The 11,431-nt window shown below is 40.1% G+C and overlaps 1 protein-coding gene across 2 annotated transcripts in view; it reads left to right on the top strand.

Moving 5' to 3' along the window:
• The window catches only part of Lhfpl1 (LHFPL tetraspan subfamily member 1), a 53,019-nt gene extending 42,156 nt beyond the window's left edge, over positions 1-10,863 (top strand). For both annotated transcript variants that reach the window (XM_048796858.1, XM_015497978.2), the window contains exon 4: positions 7,082-10,863. In XM_048796858.1, the coding sequence (XP_048652815.1) occupies positions 7,082-7,263 (182 nt within the window). In that variant the 3' untranslated portion in view covers positions 7,264-10,863. The remainder of the gene's footprint in view (positions 1-7,081) is intronic.
• Positions 10,864-11,431: the final 568 nt, after the last annotated feature.

Below are 11,431 nucleotides of genomic sequence, written 5' to 3' on the forward strand. Positions count from 1 at the left end.
CAAAAATATGTTAATGTTAATATGATTTTTTTTGCATGATACATGAAACTTATTCCCCCTGACTCCAAGAATTCCTAGAACTTGGATCTCACCCTTGCAGAGAAATATAGACACCTTTCTACACCCTTGAACAATTCGTATTCTCCAAACAGCTTTATTCTTTCTCCAACTCTGAAGCTCCAAGTTCCTTTATAATTTTTATCCCTCTCCCTCTCAGCAGCCTGTGTCCTAATGCACCAATATTCAGAGATTCTTACCACTGATCCTTGATTGCAAACATGGTTTTCTAAGAGTTGTAGCTCTTAGAACTTGACTGTTGGCAACACCTGTGTCCAATGGGCCTTCACATATCTGACAGTTTCATCATATCACATCTAGTCCCAGTCAGTATGGGTGGTGTTAGTTGTCATTATTTGCTGCTGTATTTCTGCCTCCCTAACTCTTCCTCCAACTTTTCAGGGGTTTCAGGTTCCATCATATGATTATCTAAAAGAGAAGTTTCAAGAAACTCAGAAGATAGACTTATCTCATTCTTTTTGTATGGCTTTCATATTCAACATTGCTTCCCTCTTCTTCCAAGGAGGACCCCTTGCTTTTGATTAGTTCTCCAGCATTCTTGGCTTCTAACCTGGTATTCTGAATGAAGGTGGAGCCTGTCTGTCAGACTCTGGTTGTGCTTTCAGCTCTGATGCCCACATCAATGCTAGGTCCAACCACAAGCATTAGTTTGGGGCTAACTTATCAGGACAAATTGACAGCTGGCTAGAGAGTGGGCCCTTAAAGTTTACAGGACTGGGGTTATATGCAAAGTGGTTGGTCAGTTGAAGTGACAACCAGTGACAATTTTTCTCTAAACAGTAGAGTTATAATAATATAACCTAATGCTGAATCAAAGGAAACAGAGTCAAACTCCAAACCAATTTGATTTGCAACTTGGAAGAAAAGCAACATGTCTTGATTTAAATGTCAGGCCCACTGCTGAGTGATGATTTAATAACTTTTATGAGGAATCCTGTCACAGCAAATTCAACACTGGAATAGAGTGACTCACAAATAGGGTGTTAGAAATGATACAGAAGCACATGGAAAGGAACAGGCTTATCTCAGGACTCATCCAGAAACTTTGCATAAAGCTAATTTGCAGTTAGAACTCTTTTCTCCCTGTCTTGTCACCCAGTCATTTGCTTCACAGATATCCAGACATGGATGTAGAGAAAACCACAGTCTGATGTCAGCTCACTGCAGTATTTTCTGAGGACACAGGCCCTTGAACAAGTCTAGAGTGGAAGTTCAGAGACTGTGCCTTCAATCCAAAGGCAAGGTAGCAATGAGTCTGGCTGTTTCTCAAGGTATTTCAAGAATTCATCTGGTCCTACTGCTCTGTCTTTGAGCACATATTTAATTACCACCACCGCCCCCTCCCCCACCATTTTCAGGGTGAGTGAGTTTAGACTCAGTGGTGTTAAAAAGAGTCCATATCCTGACTCCCAGGAAACCAGAACTTCCTCCTCAGTACTATGTAGATCTCTCTCCTTGAACTTCTATAGTTTTTCACGAAAGCTCAAGGCCAATCAGGCTTCAGTCCTGGTCTGCTTCCCAGGTCAGGAAGGAACCATGCATGGCCATTCTTAACTGAGGACATTCCATTCTGTTGGACTAATCTTTCAGTGGTCAAGGTTCATTTTGAAGGGAATTTAATGTGTAAATATCTGGTGTTTGCCTAGAGGAGAGTTGCTCAACCTGCACAATATTGACATTTTTGGCTGTATCTTTCTTTGTTCTACGGAACGGTTTTATGTATTGTTGGATGTGCAGCAGTGTTCTTGGCTTCTGGTTAACTCTCTGTTTTCCAATCTTTTACACAGGGCTTTCAGGTTTAACCTTCCCAAATTATGCCTCTAACAGGGTAGTTCTCAATGGGAAGAAACATCCTCCTCTCCCAGGGACATTTGGCAATGATGTCATACTTTTTCTTTTCTTTATTAAATTGTCTTCTTTTTTAAAAAAGTTATTTCTTTATTCACTTATTTGTGGTGTGGGGGATGGAACCCAGGGCCAGGGCCTCATGCATGCTTAGGTAAGCACTCTATTATTGTACTACACCCCCAACCACTTTATCATTTTCCAGAAGGGGAAGAGATAATTTTCTGTGGGCATCCAGCAGGTAGAATCCAGGGTACCACATTGCACAGGGTAACTCCTTCCCATAAGTCCCCCTCCCCGCCCCAACAAAGAATTCTCCAGTCTGAGCCAGGTGTGATGGCTCACACCTATAATCCCAGCAGCTCAGGAGGCTGAGACAGGAGGATCATGAGTTCAAAAATAGACTCATCAGCTTAGCTAGACCCCAAGCAACTCAGTGAGACTCTATGTTTAAATAAAATACTTAAAAAGGGCTGGAGATGTGGCTCAGTGTCTGAAATGTCAGTAGTGTCAAGGTGGAGAAAACTTGCTCTATCAAATCATCTCTTGGTCAGGAACATTCTATTGTTTCCTGTTGCTTGTGAGAAAGATGGCAAATTTATGAACCTCTCTGATGTAGACGTGGTTTATTATTTGCCAACCATTGCTTCTTTACTAAAACAATTCTGAATGATATGCTGCTTCTGAAACCTGTCATCTGCTTTCTTACTCATATAACTTCCCTCACACTAACCACTCCCTCTGTCTGAGATGCCCACTTCCCACTTTTAAAGCTAAGTTTAAATGTTGTCTCCTCTATAAAGCCTTATCTGAGCCTGAATTCTCGTATCTACAAGTAAGTTCTCTTTTTCTCAATATTCTTATAATCTTTTCTCATATGTATCTTAAAGCACTTATATTTATAGTACAATGGAAAAATTGAATTGGAATGGGCTTTTAGAATTTCTTCAGTAAAATTTCTCCCATTTAAAGAAAAGGAAACAGGCCCAGAAATGTGATGTTATTGGTTGAAGGCATTGTACTTTCCCATAAAACGTAAACTATAATAATTTGTGTCCTTGACTTTGTTCTGACATTATTGAAATGGATAGCATTGAGATTTGAGCTTTGACAAAAGTCAAAGCTTCAAATGAAGCCTGGCCTTCAAAACTAAACTCTGACACTTTTAAGTAATAAGTTTCCTTTTTGACACTTACAAGTTTCCTTTCTGAAACTCACATCCCACCACCATATATGGAAATAACTATGACACTCGTGAGAATCAAATGAGATTGTGTGTTCAAAATTCTTGGCACATAGCAGTCCCTCAATAACTATTTCTCAGAAGAATATAAAGATCAACAATACTTTGCTGGCATTTCCTAAAACACCATTAGAGGCAAAGAGTAGCAGTTCTTTGCCACTGCTCCTGTATTTTTCATCTTTCCATAGATAGATTCCTCTGTGGGCCATGAGATGAGTGTCCAAGCTTTCTGTGGAGTAGCTAAATACTGACAAGTGGAAAGATAGTTCTTTAAACATCTGATTTTACCCCCCCCCCTTTTTGCAAAGCCAATGATGTCACTTCTCTATTCCCTTAAGCAGATAACAGGTAGTATTATGAGGAGAGAGTGGGACAAAAACTATATTTCTTCTATTTCTTGTTAGCTTCCAGAATGGAAGCATGCTGGGGCTTAGATGCTATTGAAAGGCCTAACAGGTGTGTCTGTGAGAGAAAATTCAATATGCACTTGGGGTAGCAATGGGAGCACTTTGGTGTTGGCTCATAGTGTAGTGGTAGCTGATTTAGTTTACTGAGGCCTTTTTTATCCAGCTTTTTACTTAAGAATTGTCCACTCTGTCATTTTCTTCCTGCCTAGAGCTTTGGGGTAATGGCATGCTACGGCACTCATTCCTTTCATTTAGAAAAATAAGTCTTTCCCTGGTCCCATGATGCATGTACCTACTAGAAATGCCCCTGCTACTCTAATGAGGGGATGACTTTAAAGGCAAATGAGAAACAAAATGTGATTCCCAGTGCCTTGTCTAGACTACATTGGGAATGTGTTGAGGAGGAGGAAATTGCTTGACAATGAGCTTATCTCAGAGGTAGCTCCTGCCTACTCTGTAATATAAGAATGGGTTTGGGTAGGAGGGGCTATAGGGAAGGCCAAGAAGGTCTATATAAATTGATTTAGGAGCTTCCTCTGTAGAGCGTACAGATCAAAGGTCCAGTAGGAGAAAAATGTTTGTTGGAAGGATGAGAAAACCAGTAGGGGGCAAACCACTGGATTGGGAGTAAAGGGCTTTTCTCTGGATCCCTGCTTTTACCTCTTCTTCTTCTGAGAAATTTCCTAGAGCTATTCTTAAGCCTCATATTCCAGTCTGTAAAGGGAATACAATAAAGTCTACAGTCTTCCTCCCAGTGATGACAGAAATTAAGGGTTTGTAAATCTCCAGAATTTTCACTCTGTGAATCCCATAGCCATTTTACAAAAACATGTACTTTGAGTGGGTGTGTGTGTGTGTGTGTGTGTGTGTGTGTGTTTAGGGAGAGATGCAGTAAGAAGGAGGATGCAGATCTATTGGCTGATGACTTCAATACGGTATTCTTCAGTCTACTCTTCCCAGAGTCTACCATGTTCATATTGAGGCCACTTTGGAGATAGTTAGATTCCTTTCTCAAAGGAGGCTGCTCTTTTAAATCTGTCCTTTCTCTGGGGTATTTTCATTGTTTTCATAGTTATTGAATTTTCACCATGATTTTGAGTGGGGCCACAGGAATTTATGGAAGTTGTATGACTATCCAGGTCTATTGGTAAAGTACTATCTCCTCAGAAAGACTAACCCTTTACACTTTCATAGGAGAGGTTAATGGATATGTTCTAGTACAGAAATGAGGATAATGATCCTACAAGAGCTTCTGATGAAGGAATTTTACTTAGGGAAGTCAGAAAAGGTTTCACAGAGAAATTAATGATTGTTCTGAGCTCTTAAGAATAATTGACAAGGGGCTGGGGTTTGTAGTTCAGTGGTAGAGCACTTACCCAGATGTGTGAGGCACTGGGTTCGATCCTCAGCACCACATACAAACAAATAAACAAAATAAAGGTATTATGTCCATTTACAACTAAAAATATTTTTTAAAAAAGAATGACCAAGCAAAGAGAGTGATGGGAAGTATAGGTATACATGTGGACATTCAGTAAGCATTTTACAGATGAAAGATAATGTGAATAGGCCTTATGGTGGAAAGGTCCATGACACATTCTAGAAACAAATAGAATGCTACTTAACTGGTTTCACAACTTTAATTCAAAATTTAAACCAGAGTTTTGGGTATTTAAAGTCTAATATGCAAGAGTACCCAGCTTCAAAGTACTGTTAGGCTAGATCGCACATATTAAATTATACCCACTGGGGGAAAGCACATGAAGCATTATCAAGAAAAGAAACAATCTGGAATGGGGGAAATGACAGATGAAAATATGTGAAATCTGAATATTCCTCCTAATGTTTTGCTTCACAGCTATGTATGAGGTATATGGACAGATTCCTAGAGAGCTCCTTGGTTGAGGTGACTTGAGCACACTGAAATAAATCAGGGAAGACTTCCAGCAAATGCCAATTACTAAACAGTGTTCTATAAAAGATATGGATTAGTGAATAAGAAGAGAAGGTGTTTCTGGCAGAAGAGACAGTATGAGTGGTGACTTGGTGTGGTACAAAGACTATTTCTGAGGTGGGAGATTTGTGATAAATTAGATCGACATGAATGGAAAAGCAAAACAGCCTCACTTGGGGCCATCTCAGAGTCTTTCTATGACACATCAACTAGTCAATTAAAATGAGAAAAATTAAGGTTCACTGGGTACAATGAGAACAGAAATAATTGCTTATTTGGTTGAACTTAACCTTTAAAAATAAATTGTCATAAATCTCAGTCTTGTCATCCTCAACTGAGTGTAGTTAGATGTAGCTTTCTGCGAGACTGTGAGAAGGTTGCTGCCTACCTCTCTTCTTAGGACCTCTCTGAAATTTTATAACTGGGCACCTACCAAATTTCTGGAGTACTGTTTGCTTATGCACTTTATTTTAGCAGTTAGTTACTCTGATACCTCATAAAATAATAGCTTCAATATTCTCTGAGCTTCAACATTTTTTTGTAAGATTGCTGAAAAAAACCACAAATCCTTCAAACAAAGGAATCTACCTCTGATAAGATGGCAGGTGGTGAGGTGGATGTATGTGAGCAGATGCCCTTTCCCATTACTCTTCAAATCAAAACTCTCTTAGAAGCTTGGCTTTGGTTCCAATGTATACCTCCCCTCCCAAGTGTTGAAAGGCTAAATTAGGTGACAGACATGTAGAAAGAAACAAGGGATTTGATTTTGTCTGTCAAATCTCTTGATTACTCAGCATATGGCTCTTTGAAAGCAGCCCATGTGCAAAGGTATATCACTGAGGTTAAAAGTGTGGAGTTTTTGCTGGGTGTGGCAGCACATGGTTGTAATCACAGCTACTCAAGAGACTTTGGCAGGAGAATTGCAAGCTCATGGAAACCTAGCAGGACCGTCTAAAAATGAAAAATAAAAAGGACTGGAGATGTGGTAGAGTACCCCAGAGCTCAATCCCCAGTACTCCTCACAAAGGTATGAAAACATGGAGTCATCATGCACCATGGCTCATATCCTGACTGCTACTTTCTAGTTGAGAGATTTTTTTTACAGTTAGTTGAATATGTGCCTTGCTTGCCTCATCTTTTTGTAAAACACAAATAATAGGAGTTCCTATATCATACATTCACTGTGATGGTCAAGGAGATATATGTGTAAACAGCTTAGCATAATGTTTGGCATTTGATCAAGTTGTTGTGGTCATCATTGTCATTAGCAGCATTGCCACACTGTCATCACCAAACACCCCTAGTTTAACCCTCTAACAGGAAAATAAAATCTTGCAGTCTCTTGCTAAAGAAGAAACCTGTAGTCAGCAAAGAAGGAAAAGAGGAAATGGGAAACCCAGTTGCATTCACTATTTCCTGCTCTCACCCTAACCATATTCCAAGGAGAATCTATGATGACTATACTTTCAAGGATCATTTCTATAGTTTGTTACCAAGGAGAATGCATGAGAAGAAGACAACCCAAGCCTTATGTCTCTGTCTCTGTTTCCACAGGTACCTGTCGCCTTGGCTGGGCCTATTACTGTGCTGGAGGTGGAGCAGCTGCAGCCATGTTGATTTGCACCTGGCTCTCTTGCTTTGCTGGAAGAAACCCCAAGCCAGTCATGTTGGTGGAAAGCATCATGAGGAACACCAATTCTTATGCTATGGAGCTTGACCATTGCCTAAAACCTTGAGCTTTGAAAGAAGACTGGTTGGAGAGGGTGGCAAAGGGAAGGGAAGGGAACTCTGAAAAGAAGTACTAAGACTAAGCCAGTTGGCACCCATCTGCCAGTAATATAGGCTAGTGTTTGCATGGTTTTTTTTAACCCACCTGACATTCATTTTCTTTTTTTTCCATAAGCCAGTTGGCCTGTAGCTATTTAAAAAACTCATCTACAGCAATGATTTTCTCAAATATTAATCCAACTAAGGTATTTTACAGACCTCCAAGTCCCAAAGTTTTCCTTTAAGCAAAATAAGGAGAAGCTCTCCACCTGAAAGGTAATTGCACAATCAAGCAGTCCTTCAGAATTCTGTAACTCCTGTCTTCCACTTACCTTAAAGCTTAAAGGCTGAGTAAGAATAGTTGTACAGTGAGGGACCAGGAGATGGACAGGGCTGGTTCATATCACTCCATTTATATGGCCCTTTCCTTGATATTTTTGCCACTGTTAAACATCTCTGGAACAATGCTGCCCAAATTGTTTTGACTTTCTCACATGTATACCTTCTGTATTTTTTCCTTTCTAGTTGTGGGGAAGCTTGGTGGGAAGGCAACTTGCAGTGGTGAAAACATTAATCAACGATGTTTGCATATAGTCTGGGACCCCTTCTGCATATATGCATTAGAATATTCATAGGAATTCATTTTGTGTTCTATTTAAGTGATTGGCATTAAAATATAGTGGCAAGTATTCCCCAATCCCTTATAGATACAGAAATGATGTTCATCAAATGTTCTGAGAAGAGACTAACATTCGTTGGGCACTCAATAAATATGAATTCAGAATGATGATGACAAGGATGTTTCTGCTGGATCCTTATTGAAATTTCTATCAGAGTTCATTATAATTGACTAGGAAATCCGCAGTAGCATTTGGCCCCTGTAATCACTCCTAGCGTGATACAAGTTTCTCTGCCTATTTCAATGACTGCTCATCAAATGATCTCTCCTCCATCTGGGGTAAGTTAGACATGAAAGAACACAGCCCTGATGTCACCTAGGGCTGATTTATTTTTAGCCCTGGCCTCTATCCCATCTGTGCTCAAGGCTGACTGATGGTGTAGAAGAACTTGGTGTCTCCTGGGGGCAAAATTAGTCTCACCCTCTCCCCCAACCCCAGTTAATTCAGGCCAGCTCTATCATTCCATAACTACAGTTTTAAGGACTGGGGAGGGCCTGTGACTCAAGAGGCCAGCTCATCTGTTTCTATTCTTAATCATTTCAGCTTGATTTGGGTATAGCCCTATCTCAAGGGAGAGGAATGGAAAAACTGGCTTCCTGAGTTATATTCCATCCCCCAAGGAGTCAGCATTCTTATATTGTCCTTGTGTAAGTCAGCAAATTCAAATACAGTGTACTCGGGCACAGTTCATTCATTCACTTATTCATGGAGTCAGGAAATATTTCTTGAGAATTTCACTATATGCAAAAGTACAGAGGCTAAAAAGATGAAGACACAGATTCTCACCTTAAAACGAACAGTAGTGAACTAGAAAAGTGGAGAAGGGGAGGGAAAAGAATCACAGGGGGACCACAAAACCAGCTTGAGCATTGGGGGATTCATGAGAAAGATTTCTAGAAAAGACAATACTTAGGATGAGTCTAGGAGATAAATACGGGGAGTTAGTGAGCAAAGGTAAAAAGTGCACTGGACAAGGAGCAGTGTAAGCAAAGGCATGGGGACACCACGAAGATGATGATCAGGTATGAAAGGGGAGGTGACAGAAGCTGAAGCTTAAAAGGGACTCGGTAGCCAGATTCTGTAGAACCTTCTACTCCCAGGACAAAGAGTATAGATTTTATCCTAAAAGGCCACACAAAGAGAAGTGATATGATCATGTTTGTGCTTTTCCAAAGACCAGTTTGGCTACAGTGATGAGAATTAAAGAGAATAGGGAGAGACTGGAGATATTTTCATAATCTAGGTGTAAATGGATCAAATTCTCAACTCAGGTATTAACTGCGGGGCTGGAGTAGATGGATGAATTTGAAAGAAAATACAGGCTGAGCATCCCTAATATGAAAGTATAAAATCCAAAATGATCCAAAATCTAAAGCTATGCCATTGTCATGTCCATGCTTGGAAGGTTTCAGAACACTTCAGATTTTGGATTTTTGGATAAACGATGTTCAACCTATAATATCTGCAAATATTGCAAAATCTGAAGAAAAAACAACTTTAGATTCTGAAACATTTTTGGTCTCAAGCATTTTGGATAAGGGATACTCAGCCTACCTTCAGGAAGTTAATTCCACGGGATTTAATATCTAAAGGACAAACACAAATGAGGGCAAGTGAAGATTTTGGGATAACATCTCTGGTACATGGTACCTTATACCAAGATGGGGAATACAAGAGGAATAGTGCAAAGGAGGAAAGTGGTTATTGAATTCATGTCAAGTATTATCTCCCACTTAGAAGTGAACTAAGTAAGGTAAGGCAAGTTGAACATACCTCACTGGAAGGGAAACAACGTGATTGGGTGTATAGCATCTCCTTTCTCTAAGAAACATGACGAAGAATTGCTGAAATAAATTGGAACTGAGTCAAGATGAATTTTTATATCATAGACACAATAATGCAACTTTGATTTACGAGAGCAGAGTATGTGGTGAATATGTGAAATGTTTGGGAAAGGGCAGATCACTTTCTTTAGATAAGGTAATTTGGCTAGGTGATCTTTCTTCTCAGACTACGGAAGCTTCTGGAATTCTAAGGGAAAGAATTTGTTGAAGTGAGTGCATACATCAGACTCCTGGCAAGAAACAGATGGTATATTCAAGGAGTTTAGCTGAGATGAGTTTAATGCAGGAACGATTTATGGTAGTGTGCTTGGGGTTAAGGGAACCTACCAGTAATGGTTAGGCTTAGAAAGACGAAGAATAGTTGTGGGGAACCACTCTGAATGACCCACGCCTTCCAGTCCTGAAGCAAGAGGCTCTGACCAATCACTACATTTTGTGATGATTTGGGTGTTGTCCCAGCCCAGGAAGTAGAAGGCGTGCCTTCAGGTGTAGGCATGTCACCGGTGGGGTTGAGCTACACTCACCTATTCTTTTGTAATCCTACCCCTTTGCCCTGTTTGGGATAGAATGTTCCACGGAAGCTTCCTTTGTGTGTCCACTTCTCTTCCTCTGCCTTTGGGTGCAGCCTTCCTAGTTGTCAGTCAAACTGCTGACAGTAGACATCAGAAGGCTAGATTCAATTCCCTGAAACCTGACCCCTTGCCTCATTTGAATGGCTTCTCCCTAATAAAAAAAAGGTTCAGCATGTACTCTCTCTCTCTCTCTCTGTCTCTCTCTCTCTCTCGACCCTTAAGGTCAGAGGAGCCATCACAGGACCCAAAGAAACAGGTATCTCTGTCTCTTGTGTGATTATTTCATGCAGCCCAGTTCACTTAGAGTGACCCTAAGTGTTTTAGTCGTGAGAAACGAGACAAATAGTGGATAAAGAAAATGTGGTATAAATGTGCAATGGAATATTACTCAGCCATAAAAAGATTGATTTTATAACATTTGTGGTAAATGGATGTATCTGGAGACTATCATGCTAAATGAACTAAGCCAGTCCCCAAAAGTCAAAGATTGAATGTTCTCTTTAGTATGCAGATGCTGACACAGAATAAGAGGGGAGGGGAAGAATAGAAGTTCATTGGATTAGACAAAGGGGACTGAAGGAAAGGGAAGGGGAATGGGAATAGGAAAGACAGCAGAATGAATTGGACGTAGCTTTCCTATGTTCATATATGAATACACGACCAGTGAAACTCCACATCAGGCACAACCACAAGAATGGGATCCTGATTAGAGTAAGTTATACTCCATGTATGTATAATATGTCAAAATACACTCTACTGTCATGTATATCTAAAAAGAATTTAAAAAACTAAAAAAGAATATAAAGAGTGCGGAACCATCATCTTCTCTATGATGGCAGGAGCAAGAGGAAGAAACGATATTACTGAAGCCATCAAGAGCTGTAGCTGTGTGAGAAGGGCTGCCTGATACACGTTGTGGCTTTGGGTACCAAAATACAGTCTTTACCCAAATTCCACACAGTAGTGAAGGAGAGAGGGGAATAAATACTCAGATTTCACTCTTTTCCTTTTTTTCTGATCTTCTGCATGTGTCCACCATTA

Source organism: Marmota marmota, unplaced genomic scaffold (genome assembly GCF_001458135.2).
Source record: "Marmota marmota marmota unplaced genomic scaffold, marMar, whole genome shotgun sequence".
NCBI classification, from domain to species: Eukaryota; Metazoa; Chordata; class Mammalia; order Rodentia; family Sciuridae; genus Marmota; species Marmota marmota.